This window comes from Pempheris klunzingeri, chromosome 7 (genome assembly GCF_042242105.1).
Source record: "Pempheris klunzingeri isolate RE-2024b chromosome 7, fPemKlu1.hap1, whole genome shotgun sequence".
Lineage (NCBI taxonomy): Eukaryota > Metazoa > Chordata > Actinopteri > Acropomatiformes > Pempheridae > Pempheris > Pempheris klunzingeri.
In genome coordinates, this window is record NC_092018.1 from 22,255,113 (window position 1) to 22,281,666 (window position 26,554).

The 26,554-nt window shown below is 44.1% G+C and overlaps 2 protein-coding genes across 2 annotated transcripts in view; both read right to left on the bottom strand.

The window, feature by feature from the left end:
• Window positions 1-1,455: 1,455 nt before the first annotated feature.
• On the bottom strand, window positions 1,456-4,851 carry LOC139204480 (leukocyte surface antigen CD53-like). The gene is made up of 8 exons (XM_070834514.1): window positions 4,743-4,851; window positions 3,869-3,953; window positions 3,414-3,602; window positions 2,965-3,039; window positions 2,758-2,865; window positions 2,564-2,668; window positions 2,338-2,421; window positions 1,456-1,886 (listed from the first exon to the last, which is right to left on the bottom strand). The coding sequence occupies exons 2-8, from the start codon at window positions 3,929-3,931 to the stop codon at window positions 1,815-1,817; spliced, it is 696 nt and encodes a 231-aa protein (XP_070690615.1). The 5' UTR covers window positions 3,932-3,953; window positions 4,743-4,851; the 3' UTR covers window positions 1,456-1,814.
• Window positions 4,852-7,219: 2,368 nt separating this feature from the next.
• pnpla7b (patatin-like phospholipase domain containing 7b) overlaps window positions 7,220-26,554 on the bottom strand; it is a 20,971-nt gene continuing 1,636 nt past the window's right edge. Inside the window, exons 5-35 of the mRNA XM_070833527.1 lie at window positions 25,970-26,049; window positions 24,692-24,786; window positions 24,140-24,280; window positions 22,688-22,847; window positions 22,438-22,518; window positions 22,121-22,249; window positions 21,877-21,957; window positions 21,331-21,451; window positions 21,153-21,230; window positions 20,702-20,784; window positions 19,824-19,973; window positions 19,399-19,476; window positions 18,792-18,997; window positions 18,548-18,679; window positions 18,027-18,150; window positions 17,728-17,917; window positions 17,266-17,415; window positions 16,510-16,573; window positions 16,091-16,259; window positions 15,393-15,575; window positions 15,175-15,293; window positions 13,987-14,143; window positions 13,589-13,705; window positions 13,285-13,354; window positions 12,846-12,962; window positions 11,597-11,745; window positions 11,289-11,441; window positions 11,067-11,183; window positions 10,170-10,254; window positions 9,873-10,003; window positions 7,220-9,739 (exon numbers count right to left, since the gene is read on the bottom strand). Coding sequence (XP_070689628.1) covers window positions 9,662-9,739; window positions 9,873-10,003; window positions 10,170-10,254; window positions 11,067-11,183; window positions 11,289-11,441; window positions 11,597-11,745; window positions 12,846-12,962; window positions 13,285-13,354; window positions 13,589-13,705; window positions 13,987-14,143; window positions 15,175-15,293; window positions 15,393-15,575; window positions 16,091-16,259; window positions 16,510-16,573; window positions 17,266-17,415; window positions 17,728-17,917; window positions 18,027-18,150; window positions 18,548-18,679; window positions 18,792-18,997; window positions 19,399-19,476; window positions 19,824-19,973; window positions 20,702-20,784; window positions 21,153-21,230; window positions 21,331-21,451; window positions 21,877-21,957; window positions 22,121-22,249; window positions 22,438-22,518; window positions 22,688-22,847; window positions 24,140-24,280; window positions 24,692-24,786; window positions 25,970-26,049 — 3,788 coding nt within the window. The 3' untranslated portion in view covers window positions 7,220-9,661. The remainder of the gene's footprint in view (window positions 9,740-9,872; window positions 10,004-10,169; window positions 10,255-11,066; window positions 11,184-11,288; window positions 11,442-11,596; window positions 11,746-12,845; window positions 12,963-13,284; window positions 13,355-13,588; window positions 13,706-13,986; window positions 14,144-15,174; window positions 15,294-15,392; window positions 15,576-16,090; window positions 16,260-16,509; window positions 16,574-17,265; window positions 17,416-17,727; window positions 17,918-18,026; window positions 18,151-18,547; window positions 18,680-18,791; window positions 18,998-19,398; window positions 19,477-19,823; window positions 19,974-20,701; window positions 20,785-21,152; window positions 21,231-21,330; window positions 21,452-21,876; window positions 21,958-22,120; window positions 22,250-22,437; window positions 22,519-22,687; window positions 22,848-24,139; window positions 24,281-24,691; window positions 24,787-25,969; window positions 26,050-26,554) is intronic.

Genomic DNA, 26,554 nt, shown 5'->3' on the forward strand with positions numbered 1-26,554 from the left:
CGGTGGTTTGACCAGCAGGGTTTAGGGTGGGGGTTTGTAAACCAGGGTCGGGAAAGACTTTGTTTCCGTCTTTCTCTTATTTATTGATGTCTTTGCAGACATTCTCGTCTGTGACCGCGGCTCTTCGGGGGGGGATTAAATGTTTACCCATCATGGCCAGGCGCTCTCTCTGACTAGAATGTTCTTTAGGCACGGTACTGTCTGCTCCTCCAAATGACTTTTATTCTGATAGTGTCTCCTGTAGGGGTGTTTAGTGATACCTTTTTTTTCTTTTAAACATCCTGAGCACAAACTAGGGTATCAAACTTTTCTTTTACATGGGGTTTCACTACGACAGCATTTGTAAACATTTACACTTCAAAATAGTGTTCAAGTAAAATCTTATCCTGGTCGTTGGCTTGTTAAGCTTGAGTGTGCCCTGTGAAATGCAAGCGAGAAGTATTTGAATGGCCTGAATGAAACAAATCCATCTTTTCTCCCTCCTGAAGGGTTAACTTCAGCAATAGCAAGGACAAGGATTTCTAAAAAATCAGGAGTGCTTTACAATAATGTTGCAGCAGGTACCCTGTGAATGAACGTCAGGAGTGCATCCACTCAGAGGGACTGGCTGCAGTGGATGGAAAGGATACTGAATCATTTTAGCTGAGTTCTGTGTTAGCGGGATGTCTCCCAAAGAGGACTGTGTTCATCTGGTGTACAGGCGCCACCGTTACTGGAAATCCCCGTTAAAATGGACCTTAATGGCTTCATGACACGACATACTGTGCTGCCTGCACCAGAGAGGGAAACCAGATTCAACACAGCTATCAGTTTCAGAGGAGAAGAAGAGGGTGAGAGAGCTGTATTCAGAGTAGTTCTTGTCTTTTCATATCTCTAGGTGAATTGCAAAACTTGTGTTCATAGTTTCTGAGGTGTCGGGGGTGTTCAGTTTGCAATAAATGGTATATACTGCTGTGTACAGTTACATTTTTTTAATTACAAAAATTTTACTTGTTTCTATTTTTTGTGTGATGGTTTCAAAAAGAACAATTATTTTAAAGTGTAAAGGAAATCTTAGTATTTTTTTTAGGTTTTTTTTTTTGTCTTAAAATATTGATGCAGGATTTATTCTTTAAATAAATAAAATCATCTGTGTAACTTGCTCTCATTTTCAACTTTATGCAAAATCTCCCCTGGATTGTATGAGACTATTGATGCTTGCAAGTGCGTCGGTGTCTAGAATATCGAGTGTCTTTTTTTTTTTTAAAAACGAGGAGGGTAATTGCATGTAAAAGTGTACCTCCCGACACAAGAGTCACTTCCTCTAAAGAGTGACGGACCGGATCTAAAGAGGAAGTGGTTACACCGATGGCTCCACCACAGATGAGTGAACTGCAAGCTAGAGACAGGAAACCCTGATCATCTGACAGGAAGAAGACTGTCAAAATGGAGGAGAGAGAGAGAGAGGAGCCTGAAAACTGTAAACAACCATTTATTGAAGCAGAAATTAGAGGAGTTTGTGAAATTTTACAAAAAACACTTGCTTTTCATAATGATTCCCTTCAAAACATGTACAATGTAAGTGTACAAGCAAGTCCTATAAAACTGCTTTCATTTCACAATGCTTGGCCTGAAATGCTCGCTCACGTTTACAGAGGGCCAATAACTCACAAAAGACTTTGTGATAAAAACAAACCATATCAAAATCACTAATCTTCAAATGTCTCATGCGTGCTCAGGCCTTCATCTGACCTTTAAACGACAGAACTGTACAACAGACACTAATTCTAAAATGGGTAGATAAAGATCCGTGTTGCGCGAGAGGACGTCGTCGTCTATAACTTGTAGCCCAGTCCAGACCTGCTGATGTGGCAGAAGAGCGTCATGGCGAAGCACATTCCCAAGACCTGTCGACAAACGGGACACGTGTAAATGTGGTCGCCAGACGGCTTTAATCAGAAACCTTTTTCTCAAGAAACAGAGTTTTTTGTTGGACGTTCTTTTGAAACTGAGCAGGTGATGGAGAGACTATTTAAGTAGCACTGAATCATTTTATTTTGGCCACTTGGGAGCACTACAAGCTGAAAGCATGGACCCTTGAGCTGTGTCTCTCCCATTTGCTCTAAAGGCCGTCATTCACATGTTTAACGTGAGTGTGGGGAGTTGTGACAGCAGAGGTGGTGGCAGAACAGACAAAAGGAAAAGTGAGTTGTATTCACAGGTAAGCAGGAGCAACCACAGCACACGAGAGAGAAATCAGCAGGCCGCCTTCTTTCTCAGCTTCACTCTGCTCCTACAGTTCGATGGTGACCTGTAATAAGTATTTTAACATGGTGAATGCAGCTGCCATCGGTTTACCTCAACAATGCAGAGGACAATGACGAAAATCCCAGTGGTTAGGAAATTGTCCTCGAACCAGGTCTTCAACTTTGCCAAGCAGCCCTGCAGACGGAGAACATGAAGGTGAGACGAGCTGCGATAACAAGGCAGCTACCTATCTGACCTCTGACCTCTGCAGTAGGTCACAACAAGCTCTAGTCCAAGCTGCCCACAGAGGTCCCCCCCCCCCCCCCCCTGTGTCTACCTCTTTCCTGTACTCGGGCCTCCAGCCGCCGCAGTCTTTCACGCAGCATGATGGAGGCACAATGGGCCCCCAGTCTGCCGTACCGTTGACTCCGCAGCAGTTCATCTGAGACAGGAAGACGGCTCTCGTGACAACACATCCACAGTCCTCCGTGTCACCACATGATGTGTGTGTGTGCGCTCCGACACACTCACCTGCTCCTGAACCAGATCCCACTCACTCGTCACATGCGTTGAATTGGTCCTCTTTTCTTTTACCTTCTCCAAACCCTGGGTGAGGTCCGTTTCTATCAGCGTGGTGATCTGAATAGTGAGGTGACAGTTGCGGATGATGCAGAGTATTTAAATGTTTTCCCTTTATTAGCACGGCTCATGGTGTGAGCGCCGTGGATGTAAGCCCACCTCTTTCTCGTAGACAAGCAGCAGGCAGGCCACAGTCAGCTCCATCAGCATCAGGAAGAAGAGCAGCAGGAAAAACTGCCAACAGAGAGGGTTTGCACAGGGTTTTTGACAAGCTGAGCTTTTTCTTTAGAAAGTCAGATTTTGAAAATTGCTTGTTTCAGATCCAAAGTGATTATCCCCAGGAGCATCACTGAAATCTATGTGTGTACTTTAGTTGGAGACATTACTGGCTTCACTTTAAAGAGGCCTCAGGTCAAAAGTGGTTCAACTGCTCCTCACTGGTGGGAAGGAAATGACCCAAACAGGCAAATAAGAGGAATCAGTGTGAATAACTGAGATGTGAGGCTGACTTGAACTCTTACGACCAAGTTTGGAACAGCTGGACATGTGAAAAGGGGCCAGACCAACATAACCAGGTGGAGCGCCCGTGGGTGCTGAGTGTGCGGTACCGTCAGGAGGAGACAGCGGTTCTCCTTCAGGGCGCCCAGGAAGCCCAGGAAGGACAGGCAGGTGATGACGATGCCGCTGACCAGCAGGATGTTGGCTAAGTTGAAGCGGGCCAGGGTCGGGGTGAGCGCGGCCATCCTGAGGTTCGCCGTCATGAACGCGCCGAAGCCGAGCACGGCCACGCCACATATCTGCCGGACAGGACGCACACTGCACTCACACATCCACTCAGCAGCGTCACCGTGGCAACCAGCGGCTCAGCGCATCACTGCTTTACTCAAACTACAAAGACCTGCTGCACGATGCTTCTCACACATGGATGCAGTAGAATAACCCGGTGGTGTCGTATGCAGATGAGAAGCTACAGCTACACTTAGACTTTTTTCCCCAGCTTGCTCACTAGTTTTCACAACCCTCAACTAAAGCAGGTGGTGTTCAGGTGCTTGCTCATACTTACAAAACAGAGGAAGTTGGCAGCACACATGGTGTACTTCAAACACTTGAGGCAGCCTTGAGCCATCCTGTGACACCAGTGATCAGACCTGCAACCACAAAGGCACAACATCATCATCATCAACGTCATACTTCAGCTGATAAAAAAAAAACTGAGGAGCCAAAGTCAGTCTGACCTCAAAGCAGCGTGTTATTCAGGCCTCTTGTTCTTCTGTGTGTGTGTGTGTGTGTGTGTGTGTGTGTGGGTGTGTGTTACTGTCATGGTCACATTGAGAGGAAGAGATGCTGCTGACACATCTCACTTCCTGTTTTCTCTCGGTTGACAGGCAGAAAATGCTTTTCAAATACATTTTACGTTTCTGTGAGTGCATTATAGGCCGGTGTTGGTGATGACATCACCGGGCTGTAGCCTGTGTTGGTGATGACGTCGTCGAGATGTACGCGGTAGATCCACAGTAGACTTCCATTAGAATAAACTGACCAAAATCTAAAACTCATACTTGTGGGTGAAAATCGTCGTGCAGCCAGCACCACAGCGGCAGAGCTCTTGTGTTTAACACCCGACGTTAATGAAAAGCACCGAATTGTTGATCGACTAACTTTTCTGTAGGTCGACTGATGAACACGAGCTCGGGGAAATCTTGCTAATATCTGAACTATCTTTAGGTGTGTGATGTGACTGACCTACAGTGAAGTGTGTAATTTTACAGATCTATTTTACAGGTACCCTCGGGCGATGTAACAACACCACACTTCTATCTGATAAAAAGGACAGAAAAGCAGCAGTCAAACCGGATGTCTACAGCAGTCTAACAGTCAGTAGTCTAACAGACACTCAGAGAGACAGATGAAGATGAGGAATAAAGTTTAAGTCTTACCTGTTGGGAGAATAATGTGCCTGTCTGTGTGTCTCACTTGTGTTTGGTGAACTTGCTTCCACTTCCCCTTTGTGACAGGGCTAGGGGACCGAGCAGCGCCTCGTGGGGCTTTCAGCACCTCTTTCTCACTTCCTCTTTCTCAACGCGAGCAACATGGAAAATCTGTGGCTGCGAGATCTGCTAGAAACAAACCAAAATAAAAAGACAGAAGATGCGTGACAGATGTATATTTAGACACAGACAGAAATAAGGCCACACTGTGCTGCTGTGAGCCGGAACACAAGCTGAATCGTGACAGAAGACTGTGAGCTGACAATCAGTAACCTCTTCAGCATCACGTTTATGGAAAGTAAAATGTTCCATGATCTCATTACATGTCTGCCTTTTACAGATGTGACGACCTCTGATACTTTCTTCATCTTTTCGTGTCATTTCCTATGTTTCTATTCCTCTAATACATCGGCTACGGCCAGTCTGTGGAAGTGCACATCTTTCTGACTGGGACAGGATTCCAGCTCAAGTATCAGAGGTTCTGTCTGACCGAGAGTTGGGCAGATGAGGAAGGAACACTGTCATAGATGTGCGAGTTTCACCTCCACCCACCCCACCCAACCCTCCACTGACTGAACACTGTGTTTCGGCTTGAAACGAGAACCACACCCTGTTGGTGGACAAGAGGGCAGCTGAGGTGCCTCCTTCCCAGAGGCCAATCAGACTGTGCCTGCAGAGCGGCTGTGCTCCACAGATGTGGTTGTTCAAAGGCTGCATCCAAACTCTGGGAATCAGGTTTAGAATGTTTGTGTCTTGTATTAAGTAGATCTACGTGATTGTGGAGGATGTGTTCCAGCTCCAGGAGCATGTGAAACACTGTGACCATGTTAATAAAACACGTTGAACAGAACATTTAGCTCCTGATCGCAGCGAGTCTGCGGATGAACAGCTGGATGAGCAGCTGGCCCGCTCACTCAGGACACACAGAGGCGGATACAACACTGACGCTGGATGTTACAGTAGCTGAACGCAGGGTGGTGCTGCTCTCCAGACTGTCCGTGCTATTGGTTGGGGGGGGGGTACCAATGTTATCACAGCTTATCCCCAGGGGGCGTGAATGTGTGGGCCACATTTCATGACAAACCATCCACAAATGTTGAGATATTTCACAAGATAAGTGAGGAGTTTGTTCTTCAGCTGAGACCGTCTGAGGCTGCTTATATAGCTGAGACGCATACAGGCACTGATCAGTTAGATGTTAAGAGCCAATTTAAGTTGTTCCACGAAGAGATGAAATAAAAAAAAAAACTGAAATAAATCATTTCTTTGATAAATCATAACTTCCAACCATCAGTGATGAAGAACGAGAACATCTTGATCACCCTGCAGAATATCAGCTAAAGAAACTCAGCAAAGCAGTAAATGTAAAGTGGTGAGGTCTCTTTTACACAAGCTGGCTCTGGATATTCACCCAAATCATTGAACACTCTTTATAGGTCTGATGAATCATGGTCTCCGGAGGCTATGATACATAAATATACATACATTTGGCTTTGGCTGACTCTTTGCTCTTGGATTGAGATCCTACATGCTTCACCAAGAGCTTGTAATAGAACAAACAAACAAAACAAAGTGACTCTGCCCTCTACCGACGCACCAGACGGGGGTGTCTTTGGTCCCCACTTCTTTTGGCCCTGGCTGGAGTATTGAGGAGGGATGCAGGTGTGAAAGGGGTAAGCAGAAGATGTCAAACCCGCAAACTGCATCCCTGTATGCAGATAATTTGATTCAGGGTCTTTCCCAAGCTCACACCTCTACCCCCACAAGCCTTAGATTTAATATCGAGCTTTGGAACATTTTCCGGTTATGAAATCAACCCGTTTAAGAGCATATTATTCCCAGTGAAGCATCAGGCACGCTGCACGGACTTTGACCAGTTTCCATTTAAAATGGCTCATGACACCTTCACCTACCTGGGAGTCTAAGTAACACGCACATTTAACAAATGTATTTAAATACAATCTGAAACCAGTGTTGACCAGTGAAGACCAAACATCTCTGCTCTGTGCGCCACTACCTCGACAACCCCATTGTGATTAACACATTGAAAATATGGTCTCAGTTTGGGTTTCACTTCGAATATAAGGCCCCTGCCTGCGTGTCGGGGGCGGCAACAGTGGTCCGTCTCTTCCTCTCTCATGTGGGTCACAGTGTAATGATGTATTTGCGATGCTGATTGTGGTGTCCTGTCCTGTGTGGTGAATGGTAATGTTGAAAAGTTCAATAAAAAGATTAAGAAACAAGTGAGTTTGAGCTGCTGGCAGGCGCCAGATCAAAGTCAGAGGCTCACCGAGGTCAGAGGGATTCAGCCTCTGGGGACGTGTGTGGAGATATTCCAGTATAAAGCGTGTGGTAAGTCATCTGATGGTTGTTGGGATTAGAGTCTGTGGCTAAAGACACAGATACTCACACAGTCTACGCTCAAGTAGTGTGAGAAATACTTTTATTTTAACACACACAGCTTCATCTCAGATTTCAGATTTCACAGACAAAAAGAATCTTCTGGACGTTTCCATTCAGTCATTACACAGCACAGCTTAAAGAAAGAAAAAAAAACATTTCTATCAAATAGTGCATATGTTACTATTAACCACTATTCTGAATCATTCTACCTTTTTCTGTTCAGCTATTTCACAGATAAGTCACTAAACTGAAAATAAGGATTTCAGTTTTCAACCGCAATAGAAACTATTCAAGTACCTATTAACCCAAAATCAGTAAGATCAGCATCTTCCAACACTAGAACACTAAGACATGGCACTTAACATATAACATTTGATCTTTTTTTCCCTTGCAGTCATGCAGGTTTAAAACACAGGAGCTCTTTAAGCACCAGGATTAAAAAGGCAGTTGTAAAAAGCATAACATTGCATTAATTGGCAGGTATAATACCAGTGTTAGGTAGTTCTGTGTCTACACCAAAATCACACATAGAATAGTGATCACGTTCTGTGAATCTCACTCTGTTACACAGTTAGACATGAAAAAGTCCAGGCACAAGGCAAAGCATGTGTTAATAACCTAGCCGGTAGTTCCCCTGTTATAGTGTCCTGATAAAGATGCACATAGAGTTGATTGGCAGGTTCAGTAATATCAGCTGCACCCCAGTAATCTGTCCTCAGGTAGAAAAAAAACAAACAAAAGGTGCAAACTAACTAGCTACTTTTATCCACGTCCAATAACCAGGCGTGGTGTACAAAGAAGAGATGTGAAAGATTAGGGCAGATTCACGTGTACGCTCCGTTTCAACGGCACAGTAACAAAGAGCAGCGCTGTGGTCGGCTGTGTGTGTGTGTGAAGTCAGTGAGTGCAAACAGGCCGCGGAGGTAAAGCATGAAACTGAAACGTGTGCCGATGATGCTGTGGCCACAGAAACATCACTACAACAACAAAACGGAGCCCTGCAACACAATCGTAGTGCATGTTTGATGTGGCTCGGTTCGTGAAGGAGATCCAGTCGTAAAAAAAAAAAGAAACCATTATGTGCAGACTGCTGAAGGCCACGAGAAAATTAGTATGCGAGTGTACAAAGACGTATTACATTTTCCTGGTCGCCTTATCTGCCTCTGGTGCTGAGCTGGTGGTTACAGATCGCCTCGTTGGCAGCAGAAATGCTGACGTGTGTGTGATGAGTTCCTTTAATAATGGCTGTGGTAGTTATCCTAGTCCCTCTGTTAACAGTATTCTATACTGCATCCTAACTGTAGTCACCATGCGTTGCACACTAACTGCCTAACTCTTTTTGGCAATTAACCACCGCAATTTTTTTTATTTCTTAAATCTACGAGCAGCTCCTCCTCTGTGAATTGCATTGTGAGACAATAGTGTACATCCAAACACTAAATAAATCATGTTACCATGCGCACTAATGGTCCTTGATTATACAGACCTCAAAACTAAGTGAGTATGGAACCTGGTGCGAAAGCGTGACACAACTAAACTGTCATGAAGAAATGTGTGTCCAGTGCCAAATGAAGTTTTACTGAAGTGAAAAAAACAAACCTCCACCCTCAGCACCACCACTTTGTAGTGGCTCTGAGCACAGGCACAGCCTCAGCTGTCAGCAAAATGTCAGAATAGTCTTCGCGCTGCCGTCAAAATAGACGCTCGTGTGTTTTAGAAACAGTCAGGCTCCGTGTGAGAAACACATTCACGATCATATACATCAACGGCGAATGCTTTTGCATGTATAAATAACCACTGTTCACTTTCCACAAATAGCTCGTGAGGTCCCTTCATCATTGGACAGACGTGAGGGTAACACTGTATGTATGAAGTGCACTGCAGGACAGAAAACTACGATTTACTGTTGTAATGTCTAAGTAAACATTATGACATGCTTGATGTGTGTGAGCTTATTATGGTAACCTGTCCCACAAAGAGACACTGCATACTGTGAAATATTAGACGGCTGTATTGCATTTATAAGCGTGTGTGACGTGCTTGTATTAAGATGCTACAAGGCTCTCGTGGTGTTACAAGTCCAGAGATTTTCCCTGTTTTTCTATATTTTCATTACAACAAAACAAACGAGCTGTGCTCCCATAGGTTAGCAAAATTCCTTGCTGTTCCCTGACCTCCTCAAGAGAACAGACACATTTCCTAGATATTCCCTGTTTGGAGTACACATCCCTGGTTGTTACTGTAGAGAACAATGAGACACACTGGGGCTCATGACTCCTGCCTCCCTTTGCTGGAAGATTTGAGCCTGACAGGAATCCATGAGGAGTTCTGTTGTGCTGCTAAATTGTCTTTGAGCAAGACACGCTACACGTTTGAATTCAGACTCAGTCAATTTCTTCAAAGGTAACCAGAAACACTGCATTGAAAGACGTGCGGTGTGGACCGGGGTCTGCAGCCCCATGGCCTCACGGCTTCGGGGGGCGTCTTGACCTTGGACACTGCGAGTCTCTCTCCGGCCGGCGTCGGACTTGAATTTCCTCGTCCTGTGACAAAGATCACACAGTCGTCACTGGCTTCCACTTCCTTTACGATGACTGCATGCGTGGTGATCATAAAAAGGTAAGCAGTGATGATTACAGCGTTTAAGACGAGTAAATGATGGGGGTTTGTACGTACTGTTTCAGCAGTGTCGGCCGTCTCCTCTCCCTCGGTGTACTCGCTGGCGGGGGTGAGCCCCTCAAAGTCAGACAGGGCGCTTTCCACTGCCTCCTCCTCATACTCTGTCTGGTATTCATCAGACAGTTCCTCTGGAGGTAGACAAAGGAGGAGACAACCACTGAGCACCAGTTTTTATCATTTATTAAAATCAATATCTGAGAAAGGCCATCAGGTGGGCTTTACTATAAAGATTGGGTATACATCACATTTTTGATGGCTACGTTTGTGATCTTAAAAATTGCACTAATAACTAACCACTGATTACGGCATTCTTGACAGGTTCGATTCTTGACACTATCTCTGCCAGGTCAGTGAAGGAAGCATTCGGACAGGTGACCACCTGAAAGACACAAACCGTATCATTCCAATGAAGACATGAAAGGATGATAGAAACAAAAACTTTAGGAATTGCTCCAGTAGATGGCCTTGGTGAATTTGTTTGTGTTGCTGTAAAACTTTGGCGTTTTAAAGGGTTAGTTTGGATCCAACACAATGACACAAACTAGCTTCCAGACAGAGGCAGTGGTAAACCAGCAACTCTTGTTTTCTGCAAGGTGAAATGACTGAAATGAAATGAAATGAATGAATTTTTGTCAGAGGAGTTTGGTTTGGATTGGTTTTAATAGTGCGATACAACCACTGGTTAAACCAAAAGGATCTTCCAGGTCTCTCTCTGTAGGGATCCTTTCCATGATGCTGTCACACACTTAGAATAAAACTCTGAGCCTGTCAGTGGATCAAACAAGCTCTTTTAGTGGACCTACTGTGATCAGGTGCAGTTGTCCCAAAGGATTACTCTAAAGCCACTGGAACCCATTTGCAGTCCAGTTCTTGGCTGGTGGCTGAGGTGTCTGCTGGACCTATTCCCAAGGTTTTTTTGGTCTACCAGTCATTTTGTGCCCAAAATATGTAAAAAGTAAGTAAAGTAAAAAAGGGTACAGGTTTAAAACTACTGGAGTTATCCTTTAAATCAGTGCTAAGAGCACAGGTGATGATGACGATGATGATATTCAAGAGGTGATGATGATACTTAGAAGCTTGCAGTGCGCCAATAAAAGAGAAGAGGATAGTGGGCATGTAAATAATTCAGCTTTCAAACAATATCATGGCTTGAGCCCCTGCCCCCCCCAGGTAGATGTAGGTTTTACTCACATGGCCACTTTTGGTTTTGTGGAACTCCTCCTGATGTCGGTCCTTCAGCATGCTGTCCACCACGCCGCTGCGCTGCCACACATCGAACAACGTCTTCCCGTGTTGGTATCCCACCTCCTACAGCCACAGTGGAGGAGGAGGGGGGGGGTCAGAGTGACATTCAAAGGCAGCTGAAGGAGGAGACATGGGGAATAGCAGTGGGTAACAGAGGGGAAAGCTCACAGCGATCTCGTCGAACTTGCCGAACTCCAGCGTGCCGTAGTGGTCGATGGGCGGTCTAATGTACTCGCAGTATTCGCAGTCTTTGACCAGCTCCAGCTGCCGCACACAGCAGACATAAGCAAGCCGGGTTTGGATCTCTGCCATGTTCAGGACCTGGAAGTTGTGATTAGTTGAGTTTACTGGTGCCGCGAAGGCCACTACTGATTTTATATTTTCCTATTCTCATATAGATTCTCTCCACCTTGGTATCATATTTTCGGTAAATGGTCACAAGGGTAAGTACCAGGACATCTGACGTAACAGCGTACCTTGACTTTCTCAGCCAGGGGGTTGAAGCGTTTCCACAGCAGCCACCAGCCGTTCAGGGAGTCACCGTAGTTGGTCAGGTTGGTTTCATCCCGACTTCCAACATCAATTGCAATCACTACCTTGGCCCCCATGGAGCGAGCCACGTCGGCTGGATAACAACGTGAAAGAGAGACACATTCATTGTTACAAATATTACAAAATATATTGGTTTGGTGAATTAACTATTTTTTACTTCAAATTTCAAATAAGATGCACAAAATTCCATCATTTTCCAGGACTTGCCCTAATATTTATTAAATTCCCTGACTTTCCCTGTCTGGAAGAGAGATTTCTGGAGACCTTCCAGAAACTCCATGACCTGTGGACACCCTGCTATATTGTGAATCAGCTTCGTATTATGAGTGCCGAGGTCCGACATGATCAAATGATCACAAAATGTTCTGCAGATGTGAGAACCCTGTTGGTTACTTTCCAGGAGAGATTTATACACTTGGGTTTGCTTATGTTGTCAGTCAACATGCTCACAGTCATAATGATGCAGATCAAATCAGTGTTTGACTATTAAACTCTTGATAAACATTAAATAATAACTCTTATTGTTCCAAACTGTCATTGTGATTATGCTTCTTTAGACATAAATATTGAATGTTCAAAACGTTCACACACTGAAAAGCTGCTTCAGGAGCAAGTCGGGGTTCAGGAATTGAACCGCCGATCTTCACCGGCGATCTCTGAGCCACAGCTGCAGAATACAAAACTAATTATTTCTGAGTGTGTGTGTGTGTGTGTGTGATGATCTAACATCACAATCAAGTTTCCCTCTGAAGTGAAACTCTTCAGCCTCATGTTGACCCCGCCCCCTGTTTTGGATTGTACTGAAGCAGAGAAATGTGTTGAAGGTAGAGACGCATGCGTGTTTGAAATACTGTACGACATCCTTGTTGTCTTTGTGTGTTGTAATCTAAGTCAGCTGCAACAACAGCGTCCTCTTCTGGTTGATTGTTGTAACACATTTCAGAAGAGGCCTCTAAAGTTCAGTGTAGACATTCATCTCATGCTTGTGTTTGTTTCCTGTAAGCATTAGTCAATTAGTAAGTGGCGATGACTTCATGTAAATGCCACAGTAACCACCTTTAGACTTGAATTACTTTGTAATAAGCAGGTCTTCTATACCTTGTTATGAAATCTATAATTCCCACTCATATGAAGCACGAGCAGTAAACTACTCCCGTCTCCAATGTATCTCACCAGGCAGGTTGTTGATATACCCTCCATCCATGAGTAAGTGTCCATCTTTGGGATCACAGAGGGGGGGCAGGTAACCAGACAGTGACATACTGGCTCGGACGTACCGCCACAACGAACCTAAGGGGGAGCGACAAGAGTAAGGTGGCAAACGGAGAGAAAGGGCACACTAATGAAGAGAGATAGCCGACTTTAAACATAACCAAGTCCAAATGAAGGGACCGTGGCAGTGTTGTTCAAAGATTTGGTTAATTATCATCAGAAACCACATTTACATTTGCTTAACTGTCCATGTTTCTCCACCCCCGAGACACACATTCATTTCTGTAAAAAGGTAGAAAGCCTCTTTTTGTTTCAGAAGGACTTCCAAAAATCTTTTCATATTTTGCAGTCTTCAAAAAAGGTTGTTTTCAAAAGGACAAGAAGAAGTTGTTGCACAGACCGTCAGTGTGAACTCTCATGGAGGAAGCTGTGATGTCTGTTGTGATGTTGAAGTATGGCAGCCACAGGTCCTAACACAGGAAAGGTGGGAAAATCAGAAAAAAACGAGCATTTGCAATTAAGTATCGGAGCATTTTAACTGTCAGTCTCACAAGTTCTTTTGCTTTCTAGCAAATGTATTATCTGTATTTGATGCGTGTTATTCCTGTTACCCATGAAAATGTTGCAACACTGAAATGTGAGGTTAAATAGCTCTTATTCTTTGTTTCACTGGAGAATTTGTTTAGAGAAAACCCTCACTTTACCTCTATCTGCTGGTCCTTGAAAATGGAGCTTATGCTGGAGTTAAAGGAAGCTCCAGAAAACATGGAGGTGACAGGGTAGGTCAGATCCAAGATCTTCTTAAAGTAAGAGGTCATACCCTGAGAAAGGAAGCAAAGCGGAGAGAAGTGTGTATTGATAGACGGGAACAAATGTAGCTTCCCCCAAAAGTCCTCTCTTGGAATTAGAAATCACAAAAGGAAAACTGGTGTCAAGAGAAAACTAATTTTGAGCACACGTCATAAAAACAAGATCAAAATGAAAGCCATTTTCTGATAATAAAGACAAAGATCTAACTATTGGCATTCACTATTTTCAAACTGAGCGAAAAAAGGATTTTGCACACAACAGCATTCCTATCTTCCGTTCAATGTCAACGCACCATGGCCCACTCGCGAGCCCGGACCCTCATGCGGCTGTTGCTCTTCTCCTCAGCGTACAACGCTCCCATGAAGGAGCCGATGGAGGTTCCGCCCACCATGTCAACGGGGATCCCCGCCTCTTTCAGTGCCCGCAGGATGCCGACCTGAGAGCAACCCCTGAGAAGAGACAGTCCTCATCGCACATGATACGTGACATCACATTCTGTTCACAGACTATCAAAATGTTAATTTCAACAAGTCCTTGAAGTCTTTTAAAGGTACTGAAAATTCTGCCTGCAGTGAGATTATTGCTTGAGTTTGACTTCAAGTCGGCTGTCTTCAATGACTTGTTAAGATTGATATGTTGGAAGTTAAGCAGTTTACAGAGTCACAGAAGCACAGTTACAGCAGGGGGCCCTAACCACATAAGGTCACTCAAATAATGGAGGCTAAGAGTGCAGTTCATAAGAAAACAGGCACACGTAAAAGCATTGTAACAGCTGCAGTCACATGTCCCCCCAGGTGTCTCAGGTCATAGCTGAGAGGAATACAGCCCCTACCTCATTAGAGCTCCAGGACAAGTCAGAGCAGTGAGGAAAGGAAACAGAGACAATCAGGATACACCAGCTTCTTCGAACATGCATATTTTATAAACTGATTATCAGTTGTTTGCTTTTTCACCTCAACAAAGCTAATTGGTCAAATTACACTGCTCAATTAAGGGAACACTTAATCATCACAAGTCAATTAAACTATCAGTCTGTCCAGTTAGGAAACAGAAGCGATTGTGAATGAATTTCACCTGTTTTGGTGCAAATGAAAGTGACAACAGGTGCACTGGAGAGGCAACAGCAAGACAACCCCCAAAGGGAATGGTTTTACAGGTGGGGGCCACAGACAAGTGCTCTCTTCTTATCTTTCCTGACTGATTCTTCTCTAGTTTTGTGTTTTGCTAGTGTCCTTGTCACTACTGGTAGCATGAGGCGGTACCTGCAGCCCATTCAGGCTGCACAGGTGGTCCAGCTCCTGAATATTTAGTTTTCATCTGATGTGAGATTTAAGTGTTCCCTTAAGGTTTTTGAGCAGTTTACAACTATGTACATGTGGAGGCCCCAAATTCCCTAAAGTCAAAGCGTCACATTGTGATTGCACGATCAGTCTTGCAATGCTGGTGTATAGAATGTGTTGTGTATATAAGACCGCAGTACCTGGCCCCCCCTCCACCCAGTACAAGTGCGATGCTGTTTCCTGTCAGGATCCTGGCCAGGCGAGAGAAGTCGGAATGACGATCTGGACACTTTTCAAACACACGCTGGTACAACTCTCTCTGAAAGACACACACACACACACACACAAATGGAAGTGAAGCATTTCCTAACTGGACCAGAACAGCTCATAAAAGACTCAGTGGGTTGGTAGTTGGTACCAGCTTTGGTAAACTCCTTCTGGAGAACACTCTGCGGGGGCAGGACAGGTGATGGTGTCTGGAGATCCAGCTCCGCATGTTCAGCCACTCGGCTGTCCCTTTGGGCGACGGTCCATCCTCCTTGTGCAGCAATACCAGCTGCTTCTGAGCACGAACTGCACTGCCCTCCAACATACGCTCCAGCTGCAGGTGGAGAAAAGGAAGACGAAGCAGCTATACTGTAGCTTCCACTCAGCTCCCGGTGTAAATCCATTCAAAAAAACTGTGATGATAATAACGTTTTTCTTTTTCAATCCATACATTGACTGACATTTCATATATAGATATAACGGCTGTTTGTGGTTAAACCAAAAGGATCTTCCAGGTCTCTCTCTGTAGGGATCCTTTCCAGAAATCACTCTGAGCCTGTCAGTGGCTGAAACAACCTACTGTGATCAGGTGCAGTTGGCTCAAAGGATCACATTGCAGCCATAGCAACCTTCCATATTAGTCATCACAGCTTGACAGAATGGTCTGAATCTATGTCACTGTAATTTGTCGGTGTGTGTCCCTGCTCCAGTACCACCATGTGCACAGCTTTAAGTCACATACTTCATTGACATGAATTAGCTGAAATTCACAGAAAACAGAACTGCTATCATTTAACCATTAAAAAAAAGCTACAGCAGCTGAATAGGTGCGAGTGTATTTACACTGACCTCACCCACAGTGGGCTCCTGCTCACCCAGTCCCACAATGATGATACAGTCAGCCTGGCGAATGCAGCGCTGGGTCCAGGGCGTGAGGCCAGAGTCAGACTGGTAGAGGACGATTCGATGGATGTCTTCTTGCTGTCCGAGCCAACTGGACAGACGGTACTCATGGACACTTGAAAAGATGAGGTGCAAAACCAGCCAGTTTGAAACATATCGCCTGTTGCTGTATGCACACATCTGTTAACAAATCAGGTCTGCTTCTCTTTAAGTGTCTATCTTTGGAGATTAACGAACAGTTGTATTACTATGACTAACTATGTTTTCAGGCAGAACAAAACATCATGACCAGCACTGGCTCATAGGAAAAAATCTGAACGCATTACTGATATATTTACAGTTTAATCACTTGATCAAATGTCTACCTGTCCAGAGCTGCAGAGCCTAGTCGCTGTTTGATGGTGTCACTGGTCAGGAGTAGAGTGGGACCTTCAGAAAACAGAAACACATCAAACAAGTTTTCAAAGCAAGACCTCAGACATGTAGTGAAACAAAGTCCACCATGGTACAGGATCTAGAGCAGATCCTCCTTACCACTAAAAACGGAAAGGTATGTTTTTGCGAAGGAAAGTCCCCTTTGGTGTGCAGTTAGAAGTGTAGCTCTTTGCTTTTATACATAATCTTTATCTGTGCTTAATTTGCAGTGAAGGCCAAATGGAGCAAAGCCATTGGTAACAGTGCCAAGTAAGTCCTGCTGTAACTGGAACAACAACAGATGGGAGCTGTCAGTCCAGCACAGCCTGCACACGCCCACACAATCCTGATAGGAGTAGTGACACATGTGGGAGAATTATGGAAGTAGTACTCAATCGGATCCATTCTGCTCACTGAGGTTAGTAGAAAGAAAAGTTTTGTTCTATGCTGATGCCTTATATTGTCCTCAATATGCTCTGCCAGACACAAACCACTACATTATGTACATTACATGTGCATTATGTAGCTCCATGGTTACACATGAGCCTGGTTTTTCCTGTGAAAGTGAGTATGAAAATGAAAGGTGTTCATGTTGAACACATCCTGAACCAAGAACCAAGCGGAACACTCTCTGTGTGAATCATGACTCTCTGAGTAACCTGTAAAAGTAGAGCAAGAACTGTGTGTGTGTGTGTGTGTGTGTGTACCGATGCCACTGAGTGCATGCTGCAGCTCCAGAGTGAAGGCAGTGAGGGGAACCTCCTCAGACACAGGCAAGATGGTCACAGTGGACAGGTTGGAGGCTGGATTCCCGGCATCCCACTTACTAGTGGGGGTGTGGAGAGCCAAACTATGAGCTGCAGGGCAGAGGAATGTTTTTCTCATTCAATGTTTCAGACAGAAAAGATACTCTTTTATTTAAATTATTATTATTATTATTATTTAAATGTCCTATCTTGCATTTATTTTGATTTGTATCTAATTTCATATTGAAATACAACACAGTTTAGGGGTGGTTTTGGCCACAGTGTCTCATACGTCATTATTCAGCCAGGTAATATTAGAAAAGCTAGCTTGATCTCCACATGATAAATGGTGATCCTCCTATTTTTGGTAGACTATATAGATTAAATCTCATTCCAACACTAATAAAAAGGGTCTGCGATTACCAGCCAGAGGTCCATTGACCTGCTGCATGTTGCCCAGAATCTTTTGTCCCAGCAGGTGAATCAGCCTGGTGACGACCTGCGGATATCTCCTTTTGATGGAGTTCAGCGCTCCTTCAGGCAGCTTGGCCAGCTCAGAGTCCCTGACAGCGTGGACCGTGGTGGCTCGGTTCATGTGGGTCAGGGCCTCGACCTGGACGATCAACAGACAGATGTTCTGCAATTTATAATGCCTAAAGATGCGTCAGTGAGCAGTCGTCTTCCGATTCTCTTTTGATTTTAAACCGTTTCTGACCACTCACCACACCAATTAGATCTCCGCGCCCATACTCTCCAGACAGCTCCTTCTTCCCATCATCCTTTGCAATGACAGAGCGAAGACGGCCACTGAGGACGATGAAGGTGCTATCTGACTTGTCTCCCTGTCTAAAAATGACAAAATCAAATATCATCCCCCACACACTAGTGCGATTCAACTTATTTAGTTCTAATTTCTTTTAGCTCAGATCAGAGACAAAACTAGAGATAACAGAAGAGGGAAAACGGGAGCAGCCAACAGAAGAAGAGAAGCAGTAACTTCTTTCACAAAGATTCATATTGATGTCACTTTGCCTGCATGACTGTAACAGACTGACATGATGATTCTTCTTTGTGTTCCTTGTGTCGCAAAACAGAACAACACTGGACATTAATTATAAAACGTAGCTAAACAAATGCCTGTTACCATGGAGATTTAAGAAATAAAATGTCATCATCATTATGTAATTGTGACGCATTAAGTGTTAGAGTAAGAAGCCCATCACTGGCTCTGTAGAGTAGACACCTGTAGACGGCACGTCCAGCCTCCACAGCCATCCAGTCCAGGGCAAAGTCAATCTGTCTGACAAACGGCGACACCCTCTTCACCACTGTGTGAGCTACGTTCAGCACCACCCTGGGCTCCTCGCGCATTATCCTGCAAAGTTGAAAATGGAGATTTGCTTGCATCCTGCAGGTGTGACTGGAGGAACCCATGCTGGAACCCTAAAGGTCGTGACTGAATGTTTAGTGTGCGAGCGCGATCTCACTCATAGAAGTGGGCCTTGGATATGGAGAGGAAGGTGCAGTCTCTGACAGCTCGCACAGAGAAGATGAGGGGCTCCCCCGTGAGAACAGCCAGGTGACCCACCATCTCCCCTGGGTGGGTGACAAACAGCAGAGTATCCTCCTCACGGTCTATCATACGCTGGTAAACATGGAGCGACCCAGAGATGACAAATGCCACGCTCACATCCTGTAAGTGACGTAGAGAAGAAAAAGAGAGCTAAAATAGTTTCATGGAGTGGCTCTGCCTGCTGTCACTTCAATGTCACATGAACAGTTGACCTGTATGCTTCTATTAAACAGTATTTGTCCTTGGCAAAAAATGAAAAGCATTATTCCTCAAAGAAATGGGAAAAATGAAAATTGTTTCCATATAAGAACTCAAATATAACACAGCAGTAAAAGATTAAATACTTGTTATCTATTGAAATTGAAATTGAGAATTCAGCATAGCCGTGTCACTGTGTGGAAAACCTGGCCATTGTTTGTTCAAATATACACACTCATTTAGTGCTTTGATAACCCGTCTGTCCCACAAAGAGCACCACACTGAGAGGTGAGTTTCTGTCAGTGATGGCCCAGCAGACTGACCTGGTCTCCCTGGTGGGCCACAACAGAGCCGGCTTTGACCTGGCGAAGATTCACCCTCCCCTCCAGCAGACTGGGGTCCTCATAACATGAATTTAAGAGACAGAGGGAAAAGTCCTTTTACTGGTCTGTCTGAAGTATTCAGTCATAACCGCCCAAACCAAACAGGACTTCATGTTCATTATGTCATTAATTATAAAACAAATAAGACTTTAACCGTATTTGGCTGTTGCTGTAACATGCAGATTTCCCTCTGTAGGGTCTGTACAGTTTAGCTTTAATTTGCAGAAATGCCCTGAAATAAGATTTCCCCACTTTGTCCTAACTCTTGAACCATAACGTATTCTCCACATGTAAAACAGGAATTAGGATGAAATATTCATATCTGGTGAATTTTGTGTGCTGAGTAGATGTATTCTCTGCTCTACCTGTATTTGGATAACCTGCAGCAGATCCTTTTTGGCAGCTTGGAAAATGGCATTAACTTTATTATGGTGGACATTTCCTCCTCCAGCATCACTATAGTGGTAAACAGCAGATGGAGTGTGCAGCATTGTCACATTTTTCTTTAGAATAGACTGAGGACACAGAGAAAGACAGGAACGTGAAATGGACACTTGCTACCCTTAACAAAAACACTAAACCACAAAGTAAAGGCTCATTCTAAGTAATGATGTCTATATCTAACGTTATCCAGGGGCCGGCTTCAAAAAGATACATTTTGACTGTGGCTTACATCAAACTACGAGTCAGACTTCAGATAGATGTCTAAATTCATCCGTTGTCACCATCTGAAAAAGGACTTCTTAACTAAAGTAAGACTCACTTTCAAACTCACTTCAGCAGAAAAGGTTTGCCTTTAAGAAGAATTCAACAGTAACAAGGACATTAAACTGGGAAATTTACAGCAGCATCAAATCTCAGTGCAGTGCAGACCTAGAACAGAGCTGAGATGCTGTGGCTTCTTAGCATGGCAGGAATCAGTACTTCTGCTGACAGATCAGTCGGGATCAGGATAGTTTCCTTGGACAAATGAAAACGACTGACGATGTCCTCACTGCTGCATATTTCCAACTTGCTACTGTGCTTTTTAAAACTCTTTACCCTCCTTGTCCTTACTTACTCCACAACAATGTTAGGCCAAGAGTAAGTTGGTCCTTATTTCTGTTAAACTGTATAACTTTCTAATCTATGAGCAAGAAGAAAACTGGTCTGACACTACAGACCAGTCTACAATATCTGTGTGAAACCAGCCCCACATGTTCAAAACCCTGGATTCACACCAGCAGCAAGCAAGTGCAGAGACCTTCATGGGACTGTGAGGCACCGCCTCCTCTTTGGCAACTCTAGCTCGTTCATATACTCTGTTGAGGTCGAATGACATTTCACCTGCATGACACAAACATTCAGTCATCATATTGGTCATGGACAAGCATCTCCCTATGTGTGCTAGAGAGCGCACCACTTCTTATAGCTTCTGATTGTTGGATTCAGGTTTGGTGACAGATTTTAACACTTTAACAATCTTTTGATAGTAGATGTTGCCTATGAACATTATTGGTGACCTTAAAAAACTAAAAGTTGGATTTCACTTTTTAAACTAGCTAGCTATATTTTAGCTAAACAAGAAGCATGCACAGTTACTTAAGATACTTTACTAAATTGCATATGTCCTATTAAGGAAAGAAAGGCACTGAAAAAAATGTATCGAAAAAAATGTCTAAAAATGACGTGTGTGTGTGTGTGTGTGTGTTTACCTGTAACAGCCAATGGCGTGGAGAGAGAGCGAGATTTCTTGTACGTAGATGTGGACATGTCAGAGAGGCTGGACTTTTCTGTTATAGCAGATAACAGATATAACAGATAACTCAGACACAGATTACTACAAACACATTACTGTAGCTCAAATGTTGGAAGAATACTGTTGTTTCTGACCTGCATCCACTTTGTCTGAGCCCAGATCATCAGAGTGAGAAGGCTGCCTGCGGAGGCCTCTTTGTGGATGAGCCTCACCCAGAACATGGGCCACCGACACCAAGGAGATAGCTTGGCTCTCCTGTAACACGAACCCAAATCAGTTTTTGACAAAACATCCGTTCATTCGTAAACCTTCTACAACTTCACATGGACTGGGGTTAAGCTGATAAAGTAGAATTATTAGGCTGCTACATTGCAATGTATTTTCTCCTACTCCTCTTAACTTGCTGCTTCTGGCTATCGGTGAGTTTGTCTATCCACTGGGTGTTGGTTGTTGTACATCAGTAAGGAATTTGGTCATGAATTTGGTCTTGATTTCCTGTATGTAGACGACCTGCTGTTAAACGCTTCTCGTGCTCTTAGGAATGCCTTTACTTTGAATGAAGCGGAATGAAGCAGAGCAGCACAACAACAAAACTAAAAGAGACGTTTTTGCACAATCCATTTCAGTCAAACCACAGTCTGGAGCAGACACGGGCAAAAAAAAAAAAAACACCACAGTACCGGATTGAAGAGCTCAGTGGTCAGACCGAGGTAGTTGTGTAAGGCAAGGAAGGTCACTCTCTGGAGGCGCACCATGATTATCTACAGGGAACAGGAGGGAAACAAGACAACACACACACACACACACAGAAAATACATATGGATACAGATTCTGAGGCTGCCTGTGCTTTTGTTGCATGTTATGCAATGAAATGCCTGCGACTCGCTTGATAAATCAAATACTCGTTGTTGGTGGACACTTTACCTGGGTGACACGGACCAGAGTTTCAGGATATTTGTCAAAGACAGACTGGAAGGCTGCAGCTGGGAGACGCAGGACGGTGGAGGGAACCGCAGCTCTTGCAGACACCGTTTTGTACGGTGCTGGATAGCCCTGAAATACAGGAAATACAGCATGTAGTGTGATGAGTTACAGACATACAAATTATGGACATGGAAAACCAAAACAATAAAAAAAGTGAATAAAAGAGGGGCTGGTGTACTGAACGATGAAAACACATCTACAACACGAGAGCATTTCAATGCGTTCATGTCATATGTTTGGTGGAGATGAAGACATACAGTGATGATGTCCAGGATACTGAGCAAACTGTGAACACTGTCTCCCGGTAAAACTTCCTTCACCACAGCGTCTGTGCCATCCTGCAGTAAGAAGTCAGGAGAGCAGAACACAGATCACAGCACAGCTAAGATTTCCAGCACACTGGTCACCAATAGCACAAAACAGTAAGCACTAATCCATCGCTGAGTATGAAATATTCCTGTGATTTCTGTGAAACAGCAGGCACTGAGGCCAGCCCTGTGGTCTTACACTCTCGTGGATGCACAGTTCCAGGCGGCCATCTTGAACCACGTAAATACTGTCGTCAGTGTCACCCGGTCGGAAGAGTCCCTCGCCCTGGTGCAGCGGGATTAGCACCATGTGACGACACAGCTCCAGGAAAAGAGGCTTCTCGAAGTGGCCAAGCACCCTGTTTACAACACACGTGTACATATGGCCTCCTTATATCATTACTATTGATAATAATAATAATAAATAATAATGCATTTTATTTGTAGGGCACTTTACATTTGCAAATCTCAAAGTGCTACATAAAACACCAATGGGCAAATCAACAATTGAAAAATCAGTCAGTATCATAAAAAGAGCAAAAGAGAAGAGTTTTATGTCCTCTTTTAAAGGACTCTACAGTCTGTGGTGCCCTCAGATGGTCTGGGAGCCCGGTCTCTCATGGTGGCGAGTTTGGTCCTGGGGATGTGGAGATGAGATGAGTTACCGTGGATGCACTGGTGGGTGAGGAGGCAGATCTTGTGTTGTATTCTGGCAGGGACAGGGAGCCAATGGAGGGAACGCAGGACTGGTGTGATGTGGACGTGTTTTTTGGTCTTTCTAAGTAGTCTGGCAGCACTGTTCTGGATGGACTGGAGCTTCTGAAGGTTTTTGTTTGAAATGCCAAAGAGGAGTGAACTGCAGTAGTCCAGCCTGGAGGAGATAAAGGCATGGCCAAGTTTTTCTGCGTCGGGCTGGGTGAGTGATGGACGGAGGCTTGCAATGTTTTTGAGATGAAGAAATGAGGTTTTGCACAGGCGTTTAATGTGGGAGTCAAAGGAGAGGTGGGGGTCAAACCGGACACCAAGGTTGGTGACAGCAGAGGAGAGTGGGATGTCCTGACCAGAAAGTTATGGCTGCTATGGGAGATGACTGGAGATGATGGGGAGTGCCAACTAATATGGCCTCAGTTTTGGAGCTGTTGAGTTGAAGAAAATTCTGGTTCATCCATGCCTTTATCTCCTGCTACCCTGCAGGAGGGTGAGCGTGGAAAGTGATGATGGGGGCGAGGTGGATGGTGAAGCAGAAGAGGGGTGAGGGTCCATTTTTATGTAAAGTTGGGTGTCGTCAGCGTAGCAGTGGAAGGATATTCCGTAGCGGCTGATGACCTGGCCAAGGGGAAGCATGTACAGTGTGAAGAGGGAGGGGCCAAGGACCGACCCTTGTGGAACCCCGCAGATGACTGTCTGAGTCCTTGATTTGGCTTCACCGATGGAGATGTATTCAGTCCTGTTAGTGAGGTAGGACCTCAATAGTCACGTTTCCACTGATACAGACAAAATGCTTGACTGTGACATTTCTTTTTCAGTACTGGAAATCAGTCACATTTTAATACAGACCAACTATTCTCTATTCATTTTTACTTGTTACTATGGGAGTGCATAGGAACTGTGCTCCTGTTCATGTGGAGGAAGGAAATGAAGTTTTACTTGCCTGACATTTTTCAGCATGTACAGCACCTCAGAGGGCAGATGGGAGCTCTGCACATCAAACTCAGTCAAATCAGCCTCCAGCAGGCAGGGAGGAGGTTCTTTAGGCTGCAGGGTGGGGGGCTCCCTCCGAATGTGCAGGATCCTAACATCAGCACACGCATGTAAAACACAGAGCAAGGTTGAAACATTGTACTTGATTGAAAAATGATTTTCTCTGAGTTTAAGCTGTTCTTAGAATTTGAGACATACTATCTACTGTATATCCTACGGTCTACAGTAGAGCTAATATTTAGTGGTTGCTGGATACCTTTTCTCCTGTTCTCTGGTATCTTAAAATACCAGCTTATCTTGACAAAATAAGATTATTTTGTCAAACAGCTGTTCTGTGGAAACCATGTCCATAATTCAAAGCACTTTGCAAGTTTGTTATGAAAGATATTATTATTCTTTTGTAATTATTATTATCATTATTATTATTATTGCTATTATTCCATTCTAAAGAAAGCTCAAAGTGTATCTTCTGTCTACACCAAATGCATGAAAAGGGACTCACTTGCGAGCTATAGACAGGACTTTGGTTCTCTTTCTCACTCTTTGCCGAGACACTGAGTTGGAATTAGAAGCAGGGACTGAGGACAACGTCTGAACCTGCAACAATCACAGTAAAAGGTTGGTTGATATTCAGGGTGCAGGGGTATGCTTTGGTGATGTCTTGACCCTTTATCTAGCACAAATGTCAGGCCAAAATTTCCACTTCTACACGAGAAATACCAACATGTAATTGGAGGAGATACCAAATAACGTGAAAAGACGATAAAAACAACGACATGTAATAGCCCAAAGTAGAAAGGAAAAGACCCTTCAGCAAAGGGAGCACTGTGTGATGGGTGCAGCACTTGTGTACAGTGTGTGTCTGGAAGAGACACTGTAGAGGAAGCAGCTGAACATTCGCTGTGTGATATTTGTATATAGACTTAAACTTGTGGCCGTCAGCTCTCTGTAAACAGCCTTGCTGTTGTCTATCAGTGCTGTGATCTGAGACCAGCGTCTGTAACCTGAGCTCAGCTCCAGCGTGTGCCCCTCATGTCTCATCATTACATTTGAGTCACGCACCTACGCATCCATTTTTCTGAAAGATAAATACCTGGTGACATTTGACAAATCCAGGCTATTTAACAATATTTATAGCCGTTTGAAAAGTATTTCCTGAAGACTCTTCTAACCATCTGAATGAAACTATATTGTGTCTGCCTCACAATGAAAGGAGATTTTTAACCCAGTTTCTTAGTTGTGAATCTATTTTCTCTTTCCCAGAGATGGTGGCAGTGAAGCTAGAAGTCACGATATGACAAGAAAAATAGAAACATGTAATTGTGCTTTGAAATAAAAAATAATGGAAAGTAAGGATGAAAGAATAGAAAATAAAAACCTCAGTTGGGTTCATGTAACATAAACTAAGCAAGGACATACAAATGTATCATTTCCAGCAACCATCTTTGCCTTGGTTGGAAACACAGTTGAAACTTGGGAAAGGTTAAAACTCGTCTTTATGATGCAGTGAACAGAACAGTTCAACAGTTAAAAGAGTCTTTAAAGGAGTCTTTCAGGACAGTGGAAAGTCTTGTTAAAGGACCTTGTGGGTTTATCACATCTTAGTAAACCTGATGCTTGTTTCTGTGACACAAAAGTGAGGCAGGGGATGTTAACAACCCAGTTAGCCAAGCCCCTGATGGACCGTCAGCCTCCTTAAAGCACTGAATACAACATGGATACAAACTGTGGACTGACCGTTAAAAGAAACCTTGAGTGGGATGTCTCAGAAGGCACTGACCTTTCTCATGATCTTTCGGCCGTAGAACATCACCTTGTCTCTCTTCCTGAAGCGATAGTGAGGAACGCCGGCCTCCACCTCTGAAACACACCAGGCATCCTCTGTAAGATGCTATGCAATCTGTCGTATGAACTGTACCGTCTGTGCTCCTCATATGAGCGGTGCACTGATGTCGCTGACTAATGTTGTAAATCCTGTCTGATTAAATCACCGTGCTGCTTCAGGGGCTTTTGAAACCTGAGATTAACAACACTCATGCACAGACTACTTGATTTGTTTTTCTTTTGCATGAACATGGTCTCATTACATACATTTGATATTTAAAAATATTAGCAACCACTAAAACCACAAAATTATTGATACTGGAAATTTTTCAATAACCAGTTTGAGCTGATACAATGCATGCTAATGTTGCCTCTAAAGCACTGACTTATGGTAAAACCATCTAATACTGTAACAATCATCACTCTGACCCAACACCTAGCCATGCTTTCACAGTGTATTTGGGTGTGTTTTGCACATCTTTGCACACTGAACATGTCTGGATACAAATACACTCTGGAACACAGGAGGGTGTACAGTGTG

Bases quoted from the DNA above. Each gene is read 5' to 3' on its own strand.
- LOC139204480 (XM_070834514.1), bottom strand. From the start codon at position 3,931: ATGGCTCAAGGCTGCCTCAAGTGTTTGAAGTACACCATGTGTGCTGCC. The intron at 3,603-3,868 runs GTAAGTATGAGC...CCTGTCCGGCAG, and splicing joins CTGCCAACTTCCTCTGTTTT to ATATGTGGCGTGGCCGTGCT. The intron at 2,422-2,563 runs GTAGACACAGGG...CTCCGTCTGCAG, and splicing joins GGCCCGAGTACAGGAAAGAG to GGCTGCTTGGCAAAGTTGAA.